Genomic DNA, 19,524 nt, shown 5'->3' with positions numbered 1-19,524 from the left:
AGTCCTTAGCGAAACGCGAAGTCCCTAGAGAAACGCGAAGTCCCTAGCGAAACGCGAAGTCCTTAGTGAAACGCGAAGTCCCTAGCGAAACGCGAAGTCCTTAGAGAAACGTGAAGTATAAAAAACTTTATTTGATTCATAGGTAATCTATTTCGTTTGACAAAGTATCAACAACAAAGTCATGGTTTTGAAGAGAAGTTGTGTTAGCAAAACAAATCTTATTAATTTTACATGGAAACATTTAGATTCTTCAGAAAAGGCCTTTGAAGAAGCAATCATTGAGCTCCAGGTAAGAGAAGATTGTTTGAAATTTATTTCTTTAGCTTAATGACTAACGAAATCAAAGTCAAACCATCTCCTCTTACCTGGAGGTCAATGATGGCTTCTTCAATGGTCTTTTCTGAAAAATCTAAATGTTTCCATTAATGTAAAATCTATTAAGGTTTGTTTTGCTAACACAACTTCTCTTCAAAACCATGAGAGATGTAGATACCTTGTCAAATGAAGTTCATGATTCACTATAAATAACAAAAAAAATTGACCCTTAACGAAACGCAGAGTACTTAGCGAAACGCGAAGTACTTAGCGAAACGCGAGGTATCTTCCCTGAAACGGAACCCATATGATCTGCAAATATCATCGTCGACATATGAACAATAAGATGAACAAAAATATGAACCAATATGAACCAATAAGAACAAATTAAATTGATTTAGGGTTAGGGTTTGATTAAGAATAACATAAATCATTTGAAATGAAGATAATAGACAATAAAAACATAAATTGATTTAGGATTTTCAAATAAAGATACTAGAAACATGAACATAAATCGATTTAGGGTTAGGGTTAGAGTTTGAAATGAAGATATGGAAATAAGAACATAAATCTGTATTATAAACATCGATTCAAGGTTAGGGTTTTCTTATCTTTGTTTTCCGCCGCCGTCGACGTCGCCCTAGCTGTAGCCGCCGTCGCCGTAGTTTTCGCTGCCGCCATCGAACAAGAACAGGGAGAGAAGAGAGAGAAAGGAAATGAATGAAATTAAAAAATTTGATTATTTATACTAAACCCTAATCCACTTTGCGAAACGCGAAGTCACTTTTCGCGTAACACGAAAAGGGTAATTTTGTCTAAAATAAAATAAAGTGGTCACCAGATCAATTTTAATTATCGGGTGACCACAGAAGCATTTAGAGCCATCAATAGGGTCATTTCGTCAAATTTCCCTCCTCAAACATAGTTTGCTCTTTTCACTTATTTATTGTCAGCATAATTCGTTTTCTAAAGAAGTTGAACTCAAATTGATTAGAGCTCCAAAAATGTTTTTATTTAATTGCGCAATTAGTAGTTTAGTTTTCATCTATCATATTATATATCTTTTCAACTAACTAATAACTTAATTTATCAATAAAATATTAAAATATATTATTTTATTTTTATAAAATCTAAATAAAAAACATTATATTCAACTAATTAAATATTTTAAATAAATTAATATTTTTTTATCAAACAAATAAAAACCTGAATAACCCAAAATCAAACCAGCTCCAAGAGATCCCATATGTACCTAGTCATATATTTAAGAAAACAAAAAAAAAAAATTATTATTCTTGAGGTTAAATAAACATTATGTACATAAATTTGTCAAACTAAATTCATAAGTCAATATGTCCGAGTGGTTAAGGAGACAGACTTGAAATCTGTTGCGCGGGCGAAGCCCAACAGGTTCGAACCCTGCTGTTGACGTTTATTTTTTTTTTTCTTCTAACAATAATCATTTGAAAAGCAACCCAAAATAGTTTTGACAATTATATGAAAAGGATAGGAATATTCATATTAAACAACAATAATAGTAAGTAATAATAAAGTTGTGAATATTTAATTTCGACATCTCCTATAGTAGGTTACAACACCCAATCCAACGATCAGCATTGCCCCCGTTACACATGCCAAACCAATCGTCGAGTAGTCTCCTCCTCCTTTCGATTCTACAGCCACCGAACTTCTTCCCCAACCCGAGTAATCTAAATGTAGCCGTAGTCCCTGTATTAATATATAGCTATTACTAAATGCTCTATATCCCAAATAAATAGCTTTTTTCCTTTCGTTTTACCTTCCAACCGGCTAAACGAGCATGGTCTACTGCAGCTGCAAGGTCGTTGTCCGAGGCAAGGACAACCTTGTCATGGTCTTCATCCTCGTACTACAATCAAACCAAGATTGTTTTTAGAATTATTATTATTATTATAAATATTACAAACAATGGACCTCTCAACTCATTGTCATAACCAAGAACTGTTGTATTATTGTTATGACTTTTGTAAGTTTCAATTTCATTTCAATTATAGACATTCAAACAAACATAGTCAAGTCAGCTGCTTACGAAAATCTGAGGCATGCTATTGCAGCTAATTTCGTTCCCCATTCTCTGAAGAATGGCAGCTACAAGATCTCTCAAACTCCCAGTTTCTGGTTTGCGAGAAAACACCATCTTGAGAATTAAGAACAAACAATTTAAAACGAGAAATAGGCAAAAGCTGCTTACCACAATTAAACCTGTACATTATTCCCTTCTTGTCTTGGACTTTAAACGCAAACTTGTTTGTTTGTCCTGGTGAGTATTGAAGTTGAGCCACTGCATCAGATGCTTCAGCTAGTTTCATCGAGTTGTTACTGAACCGATATGAATACCAGTTAAAAGATTTAATCATACTCAGATAAATTCCAAGTTTTTTTATTTTGATTAAGAAAACCTTATTGCATCATCTTCTTCATCCCCTTGAGATAACTGCAGGGCGGAATCCCAGAATTTCTGCATTAGATTGCTTCCCAATTCGTTAGAACCCATTCCATCGTTGCCTCCGACCTATAATTATTCAACGAGAAACAGTTTGAAAAAAAAGAAGAAGGTATCTTCATGCTCATTAGAAAGAAAAAAATGAGGCATATTACTGACAGTTGAAACAGCAGATTGAGTTATTTGGAGAACATTAAGCAAAGCAACTGCAATTCCATCTGTATTCAATCATATGGATAAAACAAAATTAGAAAAAATGTTTCAGGAAAACAATGAAGACTTTAAATATATTGTGCAACCTTTATTGATAACAGGAAGGTGTAAGAAGTTTCCGTCGTGCATTATATGAAGAGCGTCGATAATCGGTGTGTCTAATCTCGCACATTCTGGATTTTGCGTCATCACCTGAAAATTCAATCATAGAAATTGTGAAAGATTATTCAAGAAAAAGCAAGAGAGAAATAGTTTTTTCTTTTGTTTAAAAATTCACCTTCTCGACTAAGGTGGTTGCTGGAGGAAGATTTTGGGCGACCATCCGCATTAACATATCCTTAGAACTGAGGACACAAAGAAATAAACTGGGGTTAGTGATTATATATTTGTTTCTAACGTGAAAAATGTGAAGAAGTCTCACGTTAGGATTCCTTTCGGTTTACTATCGACTGTTACGATGGCAGCGCTCACTTGAGATTCTAGCATCTTCTTAGCCGCGGTCAGAACAGTTTCTTTCGTCGTTAGTGTTACAATCCTATAAAATGTTCAGGCTAATTGCGTTAATTAGTTGAATTCATTTATACCTTTTTTATTTCTTAATAAAAATGACAATTAACACAAAGTATTACCTACTTTGAATTGTCAGGAATGATCGTCGACAGCGATGGCCTCAACACGCGCTCCCTTAGCGTTTCCATGAACGTATTTGAACCTGAAAACAGAACACAACAACTATAACAAAAATTCTTCAGAAAGTAAAAAACAAAAAAAATCAACGAACCAGAAATAGATGTCCCCCAATGTTTTTCAACTCCCTCAACAGCTGCAGCAATCGCCTTTCCCTTTTCAGCTGCCCTCTCCATACGAGAGATAGCATCGTACAAGCATTTTGCGATATCGAGCAAGGCTATAACTTCCCCATTCTCCACAACCGGGAGATGTCTGAAGCTCCCTGTCCAAAATCCAAATACAAAACATAAAAAAATGAAAATAAATCATTTCCTTGTACTAGAATGAATGTTTTTTCTTTTTTACAGAATCTATCTAACCTTGTACCATCTTCTGCAAGGCCTCGACAGCAAGGGTATCGGAGAGTACAAAGGTTGGATTCCTAGTCATAACCTTTGAAGCCGGAGTTTCCTCCAAATTCAATCGACAAGCAATGACCTTTGTCGCAATGTCCTTTAACAAACGGATTCAATATTACTATATAAGTAATAAGAGTAATGGTTAAGAAAAACAAAAAATTACGTATGTACTTACCCTGGCAGTTAATATTCCACAGAGTAAGCCATTGGAATCGGTCAGTAACAAGGCATCGACTCGTCGAGCAATCAATCTACGACAGCCTTCATATATGGTAGTGGTTTCTGGAAGCGTCAATGCTTTAGACAGACGCAAACGTTTAACAGTTCGCTCTCCCATTAGTCCCCTGATTATATATATATGTTAATTGGGGAGCCATGCAAAAATGGGATAAAATGGAGGATATTAGATACGTACATTGAACGAGGAGTGGAAAGAGATCTTCTGGAAGAATCAATGGCTACATTGAGATCGGAGGCCTTCTTCCTGGGTTGGGAAGAGGTGTTGGAGGAGATGCTTCTAGTCCTGGAAGAAACTCCAGCAGTGTTCATGGTTCTTTTTCTTCAATTCACCTGGAGAAAAATGAAAATTGAAGAGAATAATATCAATGTAATTATTCCCCAATTCCTCCCTCCTTCCTCGGGAACTGGGGAAGAGTCGGGGCCGTGGGTGAGTTTTGAATTTTTGTCGAGAAAATGCTGCTGCTGGTAAGAAGAACCTACAACAGAAAATGAAAATGGAATTCATCTGCAACCCAAAATTGTTTCCTGTGTGGGTCAGAGAGAGGGAATACAGCGGGAAGCAAGGCGGAGGAAACGATTTTTGTCTGAAATTGCAAGACTTTCAGAAGGACACGTCATCACTGTTCCAACGGCTACAAACAGATCTCCATTGTCTGTCTCTGTCTTTCTTTGGAGGATCAATCTCATTCTATCATATTTACTATAAAGTATGTTTCAATATATAAACACTAATAATTATTATTAATATTAGTTTAGTAAAAAAGAATGTGTAATTAAACATTGACCAGGTCATTGGGAAACATTTTTATAGCTTAATAACATTATCTCATTTGACAATTGACAAATGAAAAATGTTTCCAAACATATTCAAATTCAGACAAAGATACAATAACAGGCTATATAATATACTTGAAATTTCGGATAATTTTGGAGTTGGGTTTTACTTGGTACATTCTTTTACTTAATTAGAAGAATGAAAAGCAAAAGAAAGAGAAATTTGCTTAAATAGTATAAATAGTAAATGCTGTTAGAGTAATAGATAGGTAAATATGATCTAAACTCTCTTGATTTCTTCCTAATGGCTCTACCCATTGTTCTTCTTCTCTTCCTATGATCCTATCTATCTGATTTTGTCTATTGTTTCCTCAATTTCTTCTTCTTTTCCCTCAAATGCTTGTTGATTCTTTAAGGAAGTAGTGAAGAGAGTTTCACATTAGAAGTTGAGAAAAACATTGAGCATAGAATGACAAAAGTTGTCAAGCCATAGGCTAGAAAGAAGCCCATCAAGTTTTCAACAAAGTTGATTATGACAAGAGAAGGAAGAGAATTAGGCAAAGTTGTTGGGTATTTGTTGGTCAACATTGTAGTCCAATAACTAGTAACACATTTCTAGACTTGACCCAATAAGAAAAAGGATACTATTCTCTTGGTGAGAGGGTAGGTCAAGTTTATAGTGGTGTTTGGATACTAGCGATAGGGTTGCCTCCTTGGTGTGAGGTTGCAGTGCTTCGGAAACGATAAACAAGAGTGACTAAACCAAATTTCAATCAAATTCACATCCAACAATTGTCGTAATATGTACTCAATGTTCTTGTCCAAATGTTTCATCCTAACAAGATATCTAACATTAATTTCTATCCTAACTTTAAGCATTTGGGAAAGGAAAGGAATTTGTATTAAAAAAAAGCTGAAAAGGAAGAAGATAGATAATATCTTTCATTTCAGAAATCAGGAGATCAAAAAGAAAGAAGAAATACTCTAGAAGCTGGATGGATGGATCATGGACGCATAGCATTAATTTGAATTCGTCATGAGAATCCCCTGTTTAACTTCTGAATTGCACTAAACATTTTCCGCCTAGAACCAACAGCAGCTATTCCCATATCCTTAAGATCTTCAAGAGTTAACATAGCCAAAACTTCATCATCTACCTCATGTACCTCAAATACTGGTGCATATCGTCCTAATCCCAACTGATTCAGCCAAACTCTAACCCCATCCCTATCTTCAGACACCTCCAATGGAGCTTGATAATTCACATCTCTATTATCCGAAACCCTAGCTCGAACAACTCTATCAACTCCCTTCTCATCATTCTCTCTCTGAGAATGTACAGGACTTAATTCCTTCAATCCACTATCAGAATCCTCAGAATTAAAATCAGCAAATCCGTCATCTACATCTTCGCTTCCGCTAAACCTTTCATCGATGTCAGAGATCCAAGTCGACTTGACTCGTCTCTTCAACTTCGAATCCGTAACTTCTAATTCAAATGCAGGAACGGGACGAGACCTGGAGAGCTTGTTGGAGTCTTTGGACGGCGGTTTCCACTGCTTGGCACCTCGAAATGCGTGGGAATGGTAAGCGTGGTCACCTATTTCACCTAACCTGACACTTGGCCTGCGCTGACGCTTCATTGAGAGGTTATCAGTGGAAGCTAGAACCGGTGATGATCCGATGCCGTTAAGGTGAGCATGTAGAGAGTGTAGGTCCTCCATTGATGGAGGTTAATGTAGAGATTATAGTTGAGAAGATTTCAATTTCAGTTGTTTTTGAAGATGGGAAATCATTCAAATGAAGAAGATGAAGAAGAAGGTCTGGTTGAGTGTGAATGAGAGTGTGAGTCAGTTAGAGCAATAGCCACACGTGTCCATTGTTCACACCAATAATTAGGGGAAGTTGGATTGGGGCCGGATACTTCCAACCATTTATATTATTAGAGATGTTTTTTTATTTAGAAAATCAAAATTATTACACTAATTTTAACTTAAATGGTTTAGGTAATAAATAAAGTTATATTAATTAATTTTGATTTTTGTTGGGTAAATAAATTTTTAAAATAAAATATATATATATAATATATAATAGAGTTTGTTATAAATAACGTGGAAGAAAAAAAATAATAATTATTTATAATTTTGATAATGTAATTTATTTTAATAAAAAGACTTAAAACGTATTAATATATATAAATAAAATTTAAAATAATAATTTAAATTTAAAATATTTTAATATTTTAGTTGATGAATTGAATGATACAATAAATAAGAAAGAGTGAAATGATGTTTAATTTTGTTTGAATTATTAACAAATCAAGCTCATAATGAAAAATCAAACATTATTTATCTCCCTCTTATTAATAAGATTACATAATTCATTAATCAAAATATTAAAAAAAATATATATTTTATTTATATATATCAATATATTTAAATTTTTTATCCAAAAAAAACTCATTGCATCATTAAAATTGTAATTCATTATTAATATTTTTCTTTCTCCTAGTTTTTTAAATAACCTTGTACTAAAAAAACTATTTAAAATCATTATTTAAAAAAAACCATGATTTAAAATTTTCATTCAAAATTAATTAAACATATATAAATAATTTTAACTTTAATATTTATAATTTATACGTATACTTTAATCATAGAATTGTAAGTATTGATATATGTGGGATTTTTTATTTTAAATAATATGTAATTTTGGATTTTACAACTTAAAAATTTTAATTTTTTCTAAAAAAAATATATATATTATTGATTTTTATTTATAATATTTTAGTATAAATATTTTAAAAGTAAAAAACTAGTTTGACATCCAACCATAATATTTATAAGTAAGAATTAAACTTGTGAATATTGTATCTTATAAATTTCATCTAACCCTTTAAATTACTTATTAAAATTTGAGTGTAAATATATTAATATGATCAGTTTACAATAATTAATATTATCATATATAATATGGAATAGGTTTTCCATAATATAACATCATCTCCTTCCTTTGAGTCCAAAAAAAAAATTGGTTATAACTATTCAAATATACCAAAATATCTTTTTTGATGAATACAATTTTTTCAAAAAATGATAGCTAATACAACCACTTCACAAATATAATAATAATTCTATGAAGAAGGTTGGTTATTTAGATATTTTGTTGTTTAAATTAATCTTAACTAAATATTAAATCTTTTAAATTACCAAAAACACTAAAATTACCTTCAAATCTTTAAAATACTTATATGTAGTTTCTAATCTAAATAACCCAATTTTAATAACTTACCTCAAATAATATTATTATAAAATCCAAATAATTCAACTTCAAATAACATTTTATTAACCTTCAATATAATTTTTCCAAATAATACAAGCTATTAAATGTCTCATAAAATAGCAATCTTATTAATCTTATAAATTTATTTTCACAAATCAATAGATATAATCTTGTAAGGGCAGCCATTAAGCAATAGGAAATATTTCAAACTCAATTTGCAAGTTCAGTTTCAGAAGGTGCAGCAGCTCCTCCAGTAGTTGGCCTAGCAAGAAGAAGAAAAAGAAAATTAAGAACCCTAAAAAAGTTGAATAAATCAAATGGATGAATTTTACAACTTACAGTCCAACGGATACTTTGAATGCATCATAAATTGCCCATTGTAATCCAGTTAGGGTTCCAACCATAACAATCCTTAGAGGCAATCCACGAGTACACAGCCCCAATAATCCAAACTTATTTATTGCCTATCAACAACAAGAAGAATAAGATTCTTAGAATAAGAAGAAGATGAAGTTCTTAGAAAGAAATGAGAATTATTACATACATCTCCAACAGTAGCTCCTTTTGCATTGTTAAGGAATGAAACCAAATTATCAGCAGGATGTGAAACTACTGCACAAAGAATTCCGGCAATATAACCACCCGTAAGGCTCACGCTAAGCTGCACCGCCGTGCTGCACTCTGCCTTCGGTGTTGGAATTGCGTGTTTGTAGATTAGCTCCACCATTGTCTCGAATGTCGAGAATTTCATCATTGTATCTGCAACACCAACCAATATCACGATATGATTCTCACTCATTTGAATGAAAGTAGAGGGTCAGGATGGTAGGTAAGGAGGACAAATCTAACCCGTCCCTCGGTTTTTTACCCGAACTGTCTTTTAGGGACATTTTTTCCCAAAACCAAACAAGACAGGAATGAATGAAAGTAGAGAGTCATGGTGGTAGGTAAGGAGGACAAATATAACCCGTTCCTGGTTTTTTATCCGAACTGCCCTTTAGGGACATTTTTTCCCAAAACCTAACGAGACAGGGTAATGATGGTATTAGTGTTCTCCTCCAATTTTATCCCGATTTTATTCCGAACACTAATAAACATAATTGAATATATATAATATATTTATTTATTATTCTTATTTTATAGAATTTGATGAGAACTTTTTTTTATTTTTTTTAGATAATAGGGTATAATGGTGTCTCGTAAGGATTCCCTGAAACGAACGGGACGAGGAGAGTAGTAAAAACAAATTCTCGAACTAGAATGGAACGTTAAACGCATACGAACGGGACGAGGAGAGTAGTAAAAACAAATTCCCGAACTAGAATGGAACGGTAAACGGATTTTCCGTCCCTAATCGTGGTATATCATGCTAATTCTCCTTATTTTCAATAAAAGAAATCGATTATAGAAATTTAAAATTTCAAACCCTAACAACTTACATGGAATTTGTCGTCCCCAAAGAGGCACCAAACCCTTATACAACCTGCAATACAACATCAATGATGAAATTATACCACATCAAACAAAGAAACAATGATCAATCGATCATATACATTAACACATATCAATATACCCTGATGCTCCTCCTTCAGCTTTAACAATTTTCGGAAAACCATCTGATAAACCTTTGGCAAATCCAGGTTTAGTTTGAACCCTAACTTTAACAGCCTCAAAAGGACAGAGTGCAACATCAGCAACTACTTCAGCAGATGCAGATCCAGCAAGGTATATCAACGTCTTATACTTTGCAGCATATTCCGGTCCGGCAATATCCGAATAGTATTTCTTCAAATACTCATAGATTCCGTATTTACAAGCACCCTGTGCACTGTAACCGATTAGAGTAGGCGCCCATCCTTTAAAGAAACCCTTAATCCCCTGTTCCTTGAACATAACTCCAAATGAAGAACTTATGCTTTTGTATTTTACTGGATCGATCTGAGAATTTGATAATTTTATCAATGATTTGTATCCAAATGAGATAAACAGATTAGTTCACAGACCTGCATGTTGCATTTGATGACATCGAGAGGAGTTACGGCGGTGTGCGTGAGACCACAACATAAGCTTCCACCGAAAGCACATGCGGCGTAGAAAGATGGCGAGTATAATTGAATCTTACCTGGTTCGTTTGGAGAAGGAATTATGAAGTCCGGCGGCTTTGACGGATTTGAATGATTCGGGAACGATGAGTATAGGAAATTGGGGATAAGAGATTGGCGGTATTTCTCAGATGCTAGTGCCATTTTTTCAGATTTGGGAATTTAGAGAGAGAATTTCAAGGAATAGAGAAAAGAAGAAGAGATGTATTTCTGGCGGGAGGACTGGATCCTTCATGTTCTTCAGTCAGCCGGTGAAAGGAAGAAATGTCTATGTTTTGAAAAGTCAGTTCCTAGCTTTTGGGGGGCGGCTGAATAAATTAGTAAATTTACTCATCTTTTCAACTTATAAAATCAATTTAAATAAGTTATCCCACAAACAAACACAACAAATAATTTTAAAATATTCTCATTTTATTTATATAAAATTTAATTCTTAATATATATATATATATATATATATATATTTATAATGATAATCATGGTTAGTTGTTGGGGAATGTGGATAGAGACGGTGAATTCAGTTGGTCTGAGTCGTTGAGTCCCTATCCCGTTTATCTTCTGGTGAAACATTTGACTTGAAAGAAATCGTAGAACGTTCAGTGATCATTATCGACTAATGTGTTTAATTCATAATTTTATTATTATGACAATCGGGAAAGTTTCATTAGATAAACCAATTGAGGCAGTTGGAGAACTCATTAATTTTCTTAAAGATCATCGCGCTCGTTAAAATTTGTTCTTTTTGTTTGATCAGTAGTGAACTATTTTGTGTTGTATTTTTTTAATGATTTTCTTTCAATTTTGTAATTTTTTTGTCGTTGAGCTTGAACGATTATCATTTATATCATTTTGCATGGACCATTTTCAATATATTTTTATAATGATAATAACATATTTTATTTTAAGAATCTATCTAATTGGTAGTGGTGTGGTTGAGAACCTCTTTATTCTATAGAAGTGTGTTTTTTTTGAGTTGTTTTATTTGTAGTAAGGAGGTGAAATCAGTTACTCACTTATTTTTGTATTGTCAAAATTTACTAGTATATGAAGTTTTTCGTGGAGTATGATTGAGATTCATTAGATGATATTCGAGTTATTTGATAGTTGTTGTGAAGTTTGGATATCGGATGGTATGGAAGGAATACATTCTCAATTATTTTGTGTTAGACTATTTTGATGTGGAGAAATCGTCAAACTTTCAATGATTGTAAAATGATTGTAAAGTAATCGTGTGATGTGTATTCTTCAAAATGTTATTTCTGATATTTTTTATATTCGTTCTGAAAGTCAATGGAGTATGTCATAGAGTTATTCGTTTTTAAAAAAATATATGAGCTCGATAATTTATTAGGTAACATTTTTATATTCTTTTCTTATTTTCATATATTTTTCATTTCATGATGTTTTGTTATTTTTAAACGATTTTATCATTTTTAATATAAATTAATTATTTTAAAAATATAACATACTTCTTTTGTATCAATTTTTTTCTTACTTTTAAACTTAACAAAACCTCAAATAAGCTCAATATTAGAAATTTAGAATATAAGCAGTCATAAGAAACCAGGAAATAAACAAGATTGGATATGATATTTCTAATCTACGTACGGAAATATATAAAGAGAACAAATTTTCAAAAATATATATATCAAAATCAACAATAATATTTTTCTCTCTTATTGAGTATAAATTTTCTATTACTATTCTGTAAGAAATTTCATTTGATTGTTAAAAAACTAAAACAAAATGAATTGCAAAGAAGATGCAATAAATTATAATTTAGTATGTGACTAGCAATCAATAATTTGTATGATCACTAACCAAACAGGAAAATTCAAGTCAAAGCAATCCAATAATTTATTATAATAAGATAGAGTGTTAGAATATAATAATATTATTTAAAGTTTTATATAATTAAAAAATAAAATAATCTTATTTTGGTAGACTATTTTATATGGGTTATTGGGGAAAAAATTGGGTGTATTAAAACAGTTGTAAATAACAGTTTCTCTTCTTCTATGCTTTTATATATTAATAACATTTGTTGACTAGATGGAATTCAGGTAAGATTTTTTTTTTATCATGTTACAACTGTTATTTTATTTTTTTTATTAAGAAGCAATGTGAGTTTCTCATAAGAGTTTGGAAGAGTAATGGATTGGAATAATTTAATTATAAGTTCAAGCTCAAACAAGTCAATCCATTTACAAACAAATGAGAAGTTTCTAAAAACGATGAGTTGGTTATGCTTAACAAAAATAAGATTCTTGTACCAGCCACCATTAGAGTTTATTGTAAATATTTCTTTTGTTTTCTCTTTTCTTTTAATTCATTAGTCATGTATATATTATATGTCTCAATTACTATTTAAGGTTCGAACTTGGAGAGATTTTATCAAATAGGACTCGAACTTTGAGTTGTCATTTGGAGTTGAACTATCAAAGATTTTGTTATTTGAGACTTTTACACAAACGAACGTTTATTCCGTCTCTTTAAATTACGTGACAATACATTATATTTTTTTTTAATTCCACCTAATATATTAGTTGCATTTAAATAAAACTCTTCTCTCTTCTCCACATTCACTCTTCTCTTCTCCTCTGTTACCCATAGGTATGGCGTTTTAGCCCCGACGGGTCGGGTACCCGAAGGAATCGAACCGATCGGTTCGGGTAATTTGTTTGCTTTTCGGGTTGAAACCGATTGGTTCGGGGTCCGAGCAGGGACAGATTTATGTAGGGGCTCGGGTGGGCTGAAGCCCACCCCGAAAAAAAATTTATATTTTTTTTACGGTTCAAATTGACAATATCCGCTATTTTTTTTTAAAAATTCAATATAATTCACTATTTTTTTATATATTTATTAAAAAATGGTCAAAATTACTTATATACACTCGTTTTATTCAAAATTTTCTCATTATTTTTTTAAGCTCACCCCAACCGTAAATTCTGAATCCGTCCCTAAGTCCGAATACCCGGAAAAAAAATTAAAAATTAATTTTTTAAGCCCATCCCAACCGTAAATCATGGGTGACGTCTTTTAATGATGACTTTTAAAAATGTATTTTATTTTAAATAATGACGGTTTATTTTAATGATGTTTTTTAAGACACGTGTCGGTTCAAGTCTATAAAAGGGTGCCTTGCACGCCTAAGACGCCCCACATCCTTTTTTATTTTCAGAAACCCTAAACTCTAAATCGCTTATTTTTGCTATGTCTTTCCTCTAGAAATGAAAACAAAACCTGAATGAAACAAGAATAAAGAAGAATTGGTAATAAAAATGCAAACAAGTATGATATGATATTCTCAAGGAAACCACATCTTCTATTACTTTCTAGAAAAAAATATATGTCTTCCATCTAAGATCAAAGACAGGTAAATGAAAACCAACTTCTAATTTAGACATAGGAAAATCATTATCTATATTTCAGATATATTATTTAATAAAGATGAACACAATCAAACATGACAAATATATTTATGAATTCAGTAGTGCTTCATATATACTAAAAAAATATACAAAGGAAATAGGAAGAAGTTGGTTTATATATATAATTCTAAGTCAGCTAGAAAAAGTCATTCCAACATGAATATGCAATGTCTAAAATAGAGATCAAAATAAAGTGTCGCATACATCTCTGTATGCGACGTATGCGACAGACAAACAAGATTATTTGTGAGCTTCTTGATGTTTGAAACATTATAGATTTTACTTCAAAACAATCTAATAGAAAAACAAAGAGAAAATCCTAATCTAAACCCTAAATTCAAACCTTAGTCAATTTAAACCCTAAATTAAATCAAACAAACAATAAATTGATAAATTAAAGAAATGAAATGTAAATACCTGAATCGTTGAGATGACTTGATAGAGAACTTGTTGGAAATGGATCGAAGAAAGAGATGAAATAAAAAGAGGGGAATGAAAGAAGAAGAAAAGAAACCTGTTGGAGGAAGAGAGAATTCGTTGGAGATGTCGAGGATATGATGTGTTTGACGGGTGACAATTAAATTAAAACAATGTAATGCCTCGGCAATTAAATGGAAAAATATTTGATAGTTCAAGAAGACACAAATGACTCAACTCAAAGTTGGAGCCCTATTTAGTAAACTCCCCCAAGTTCGAGCCATATTTCTCATTTCTTTTTCTAAAAATCGTTTAGTGAAGGTCAAAAGTCATTTTATTTTTGACCCCTTTGATAGCTTCTTTAGCATTGGAGGGTGTCTCGTTTTCCTTTTCACCACTCAGATTTGAGTTGGTGTTATATTTTGTTCGGACTGACATTTTGTTTAGTTGACTCCCAACTTTTTGCGGGTCGTTTACTGTCCATACCCACTAATTGTCTTGGCGATACTTTCTCGAGTCTATGTACATCCATCTTTTAGAAAAAAAAAAGTAGATGAAATTGTCAGATCTGGAGTTGTTTCTCTTTTTGTTCAATAAAGTGTTTTTAAATCTAATCTTACATTTAAAGACTCTTTTATATTTATCTTTCCTTGATTTGTACGAATTTTTCATTATTTTAATTATATATGTAGATGGTTAGTTATCACATTATAAAATATTTTTCTGCGTTACTTATCAATCCACGGACAATGACAAATTTCACCGCAATTTAGAATTTTTAGTAGAGATTTTCCCGACACCGCGTGATTAGTTTGTTCGATTTGCTCTACTTCTAGACTATTGTCGTGAAACTTAAACGAATTCGATTTTAAGACAAATTATTATTTTTTTTTAAGATTGTTGAATCTTTATTTTAAAATTTAAACTTTTATAAATTTGTTATAATTTTTAATAATTAGATTATTATTTAATTGTTTTGATTTTTCAGATTTTATTTTGTATTATTTATAAATTAATATTTTATATGTAAATACTTATTTAAATTAATCTGAATTAACTCTTTATAAAAAAATAATAAATAACAAAATTTTTTAATTTAATTTATGAAAATTTGTGTTTAATAGACATAATTTAAAAAATAGTCATATCGGATATTTTTTTATTTTAAAAATTATAAACACTTTTGCAACTATTTGATGATATGAATTTGTTATCTTTTATATAAGAATTTCTTAGAAAAAAAAAACAAATAAAAAATAATAAATAAAACAAAAATGGCAAAGTTGGGCGCCTGGTCAACCAGGTCCGGCCGTCGGAGGAGACGATAAGAGATGAACAAGAAAGAGGAGAAGAGGGAGAAGGCACGGTTGCAACGTGAAGATAGACGACATCAGATCTCTTTACTTCGTTCCGTTCCTTACTCCGATCAACAGAGGTATGTATGCTTTGCACTTTCTTCTATCGCTTGCCCTAGTAATGCTCTTCCCCGCATTCATTGGCTGATGAAATATACTGTTAGCTTGAGATATCTAATAATTAACAAAACCCACCCCGGTTCTTTCTAGATGGTGGTCCAAAGAAACCATTGCTGTAGTGACTGGTGCAAACAGAGGAATTGGGTATGAAATTGCCCGCCAACTATCAATTAATGGATTAACAGTTGTGTTAACTGCAAGAGATGCTGTTGTTGGTGAAGAAGCAGTAAAGGTCTTAAAGGAAGGAGATTGCATCAATGTTGTTTTCCATCAATTGGATATAACAGACCATTCATCTATTTGTTTATTCACTGATTGGTTGTTGAAGAATTATGGAGGTTTAGATATCTTGGTAACATGTTCTTCTTCTTCTTCTTCTTCTTCCCATTTGATTGATTCTGTGTTTGTTTAACATTGTTATGGAAATCAATTTCTTTTGTTTGTTTCTGATCTGCACAGGTTAATAATGCTGGTGTGAATTATAATCTTGGTTCAGACAATTCAGTTGAGTTTGCTGAACAGGTTATTAAGACCAATTACTTTGGAACTAAAAACATGATTAAAGCTATGATCCCATTGATGATGAGGTGTTCTAGATTTGGGGCTCGTATTGTTAATGTAAGCTCGAGGTTGGGAAGGATAAATGGAAGGCGCAATGTAAGTAAAATTTCAAATAACCCAACATCAAACATGGGTTCATATCATGTTGGTTGAAATTGGACTTTTTTTGCAGAGAATTGGAGATGTAAAGTTGAGACAACAACTGGAAGATTTGGATACATTATCAGAGGAACTGATTGACAAGACTGTATTAAACTTTTTAGAGGAAGTGAAAGACAGCAGCAGTTGTGTATCTTCCAAATGGCCTCAAACATACACTGATTACTCCATGTCGAAACTCGCGGTTAATTGCTACACAAGGATGATGGCGAAAACACTTTCTGATAGACCAGATGAAGAAGAAGAAGAAGGCCACCAGATTTATATCAATTGCTACTGTCCTGGCTGGGTGAAGACTGCCATGACTGGTTGGGCAGGTCATACGTCGCCGGAGGAAGGTGCAGATACGGCTGTTTGGCTTTCTTTGTTGTCATCAGACCAGTTGGTGACCGGGAAGTTTTTTGCAGAGAGACGGGAGATCAACTTTTGAAACAAAGTTGTTGTTTTTATAATATTTATGCATGTTTGAGACTTAGTTTGAATATTTTGCTTAAGTTTCAGTGTTATTTTCTCATTTTGACCATACCCACCGCCTTTCTTTTGCGTTACTTAAATTCTGGTTTCAGTCTCGTTTTATCATCTTTCTCCGAAGATTCAGGATGGCGATTTGGAGGAGAACTCTAACGAACGTCGCCCGATTCATCAATTCAACCTCTGTTACTTTTCAATCTGTTCCTCCTACAGTCTCCCCAGCTCTCCTTCTAAGGTAAAGAACCAATCTTTACATATTCTATTTCTGTTCTGCTTCGACTAATTAGAATTCTTGTTATCAGGCCTTCTGCGTTTTCTCTCACTCGATTTTACTCATCCAATGGATTGGCAGACTTTGATCTCTCTAATGAAGAAAGTAAAAGACGGGTATTTAACAGGTTTGTGATCTAAATCTTCTGTAATTGAAATTGAATTTGGAATGGGTACTTGTTGTTGATGAAGAATATACAATATGTATTATAGGTTATTGTACAGGAGTAAGCAAAGAGGGTTCCTTGAACTAGACTTGGTATTAGGGGGATGGGTTGAAGAACATATTCATTCTTTGGATGATAATGGAATCAAATCCCTTCTTCATGTTCTTGACCTGGTAAAATCTTGATGACCCGTTTTCGAAAACGTTGAAATTTTACATATTTTAACTTATAATCTCCTTCTTCATGACAGGAGAATCCAGACTTATGGAAATGGTTAACAGGCCAGGAACAGCCTCCTGAAACTATAAGCATGAACCCTGTAAGCTTTAACCTAATCAAATTTCCCTGTTTTTTTTCCTTTTTTATTTCTAGTTGAGATTGTAATGTTCTCGATTTGAAATAGGTTTTCTCTGCCGTACAAGAGAGGGTTAGGAACAATCTTAGTCATGCGGATCCTGAGACACGGGCAATGCCTGGACAGCCATGGGTGAGAGGATGGGATGATTTCAAGAAAGGTCAAGACAGCCCTATAACTGGTAATCAGTAGAACATGAGCTTTATTATTGTGAAATCAGGTTTGAATAAATGATGCATATACTACTATTTGCTGCTGGTAACTAAGTGAATTAGTTGATAAAACATATATTTGAATTCAGGTTCAACGAAGTTGTTGTATTATATGCTAAATTGCAAACTGCACTATTTGTTTTCTATCCCTCAAAGAATGTTTGATTGGTATGATCTTAATCTGTTGCCTGATGAAAGAACAATTCTATTGTTAGCTCATTTTATAAACTCTAATCCTAAACACAATTTCATCCAGATTCATGTAGGTGAGGAAACATGATGAAGTTGTGTTTCTTGTTGCTGGTTTTAAGAATATGTGCTGTTTTATATGGTTTTACCTTCTGTTAGTTTAGGTTAATTGTGAAGTATGAATTTGTTTGGTTGAAGAATATTCAAGATACAGTTAGGAACAAAACCTAGATTTTATTGAAGAAGAAAGGAACATATTTTGATCTCAACTTCATTAAATCACACAAACACCATCAAATCTACTCCAATCCCAAGCCCGGGTTTTGGTCAACATTAAGAGAAGATTAACCAAACAATAACATAGGGAAAGGGAAGGAACAAGAACAAAGAGAAGATGCCATAAGAGAACAAACTCACTCTGAAACAAAAGCAGGTCCAAGTAAAATATCTGGAAGAAAGGCATCACCTTCCTTTTGCCTTATAATGACTTGCCATGGCCAAACCCTTTGATCACGTTGGAATCATACTCTCTTCGCCGCCTTCTTCTTCTTCATCGATGATGGCGATGAAGAAGGTTTCGGACTTCATTGAGTGAGTTACAAAGAAGAATGGCTTTTTTTGCTCTCACAATTGATAACCATTCTATAAATAGATGATTATCTATATATTGGGAGTTAGTTACATGAATTCTTTTTTAAAATATACCCAATTGGGTTAAAGGTTGCAGCCGCCTCCATCTTAAATAAACTTATATGCTTAAACAATACGAGTTTAATGGCCGTGGGTCCAATAAAACCTAACCGACCCGGTTCAACGGGTTGAATTGAAGCCAAGAAACACTCATTGGTCGCATTTAAGAACTCGGGTTGAGGTTGAATGGGTCTGACCCGTTTGAACTGGTCAAATAAAGTATGCTCCCACTGACCATTATATCAATTACATCTCCTTATCATCCTCACTCACAATATAACTTTATTCTGTCAACACAACATCAATTAATTTAATAATAAAAAAGAGGATAAATGGGAAGGAGAGAATAATGAGTATGTTTAAAATATTCAAATAAAGTAGTTTTGGGGTATTTAAAATTAAATCTTTTTTAAAAAGTCAAATTTTTTATTTTAAAAGTTACCATAACTCCACATGTCATCATTCACACTTCAAATCCATCTCTAATTATGTCAATATATAATAAGATTCTCATATAGAGTTTAAATATTTAAAATGAGAAAAACAAAAATGAATCCAAAGTGGGATAACTATAGGTTTAAAATAATTGAGGATTCTTTGTTAAATGCAACTAAAATTATTTTAAACTTTT

The 19,524-nt window shown here is 32.5% G+C and overlaps 5 protein-coding genes and 1 non-coding gene across 8 annotated transcripts; 3 read left to right on the top strand and 3 right to left on the bottom strand.

The window, feature by feature from the left end:
• The first annotated feature begins 1,661 nt into the window (after positions 1-1,661).
• Positions 1,662-1,746, top strand: TRNAS-UGA. Its single transcript has one exon. It is a non-coding gene; the product is annotated as a tRNA-Ser (tRNA).
• A 40-nt stretch (positions 1,747-1,786) lies between these two features.
• Positions 1,787-6,236, bottom strand: LOC124942303 (CBS domain-containing protein CBSCBSPB5-like). Of its 3 annotated transcripts, none has more exons than XM_047482780.1 (15): positions 6,096-6,236; positions 4,514-4,668; positions 4,274-4,442; positions 4,060-4,192; positions 3,792-3,962; positions 3,644-3,722; positions 3,432-3,545; positions 3,288-3,354; positions 3,097-3,202; positions 2,957-3,015; positions 2,754-2,866; positions 2,546-2,673; positions 2,384-2,469; positions 2,114-2,203; positions 1,787-2,043 (listed from the first exon to the last, which is right to left on the bottom strand). In XM_047482780.1, the coding sequence occupies exons 2-15, from the start codon at positions 4,645-4,647 to the stop codon at positions 1,879-1,881; spliced, it is 1,614 nt and encodes a 537-aa protein (XP_047338736.1). In that variant the 5' UTR covers positions 4,648-4,668; positions 6,096-6,236; the 3' UTR covers positions 1,787-1,878. The 3 variants fall into 3 exon arrangements, with proteins under 3 accessions (XP_047338736.1, XP_047338735.1, XP_047338734.1); XM_047482779.1 differs by lacking the exon at positions 6,096-6,236 and adding an exon at positions 4,890-5,876 and having other exon boundaries at positions 4,514-4,814; XM_047482778.1 differs by lacking the exon at positions 6,096-6,236 and having other exon boundaries at positions 4,514-5,876.
• Positions 6,027-6,961, bottom strand: LOC124942304 (ankyrin repeat and SAM domain-containing protein 3-like). Its single transcript, XM_047482781.1, has one exon. It carries the CDS (start codon positions 6,834-6,836, stop codon positions 6,147-6,149), a length of 690 nt encoding a protein of 229 aa, XP_047338737.1. The 5' UTR covers positions 6,837-6,961; the 3' UTR covers positions 6,027-6,146.
• Positions 6,962-8,491: 1,530 nt separating this feature from the next.
• Positions 8,492-10,697, bottom strand: LOC124942033 (mitochondrial phosphate carrier protein 3, mitochondrial-like). The gene is made up of 6 exons (XM_047482438.1): positions 10,398-10,697; positions 9,968-10,332; positions 9,834-9,877; positions 8,939-9,153; positions 8,734-8,858; positions 8,492-8,656 (listed from the first exon to the last, which is right to left on the bottom strand). The coding sequence occupies exons 1-6, from the start codon at positions 10,638-10,640 to the stop codon at positions 8,605-8,607; spliced, it is 1,044 nt and encodes a 347-aa protein (XP_047338394.1). The 5' UTR covers positions 10,641-10,697; the 3' UTR covers positions 8,492-8,604.
• Positions 10,698-15,619: 4,922 nt separating this feature from the next.
• LOC124942791 (carbonyl reductase [NADPH] 1-like) lies at positions 15,620-17,068 on the top strand. The gene is made up of 4 exons (XM_047483347.1): positions 15,620-15,779; positions 15,910-16,171; positions 16,279-16,476; positions 16,553-17,068. Exons 1-4 carry the CDS (start codon positions 15,676-15,678, stop codon positions 16,967-16,969), a joined length of 981 nt encoding a protein of 326 aa, XP_047339303.1. The 5' UTR covers positions 15,620-15,675; the 3' UTR covers positions 16,970-17,068.
• Positions 17,017-18,190, top strand: LOC124942792 (succinate dehydrogenase assembly factor 2, mitochondrial-like). The gene is made up of 5 exons (XM_047483348.1): positions 17,017-17,245; positions 17,313-17,408; positions 17,494-17,620; positions 17,698-17,766; positions 17,851-18,190. The coding sequence occupies exons 1-5, from the start codon at positions 17,139-17,141 to the stop codon at positions 17,992-17,994; spliced, it is 543 nt and encodes a 180-aa protein (XP_047339304.1). The 5' UTR covers positions 17,017-17,138; the 3' UTR covers positions 17,995-18,190.
• The last annotated feature ends 1,334 nt before the right edge of the window (positions 18,191-19,524 follow it).

Source organism: Impatiens glandulifera, chromosome 6, assembly GCF_907164915.1.
Source record: "Impatiens glandulifera chromosome 6, dImpGla2.1, whole genome shotgun sequence".
Taxonomy (NCBI): Eukaryota; Viridiplantae; Streptophyta; class Magnoliopsida; order Ericales; family Balsaminaceae; genus Impatiens; species Impatiens glandulifera.
Note: the sequence above shows the minus strand (reverse complement) of the source record. Positions and strands in the feature narration are given on the sequence as shown.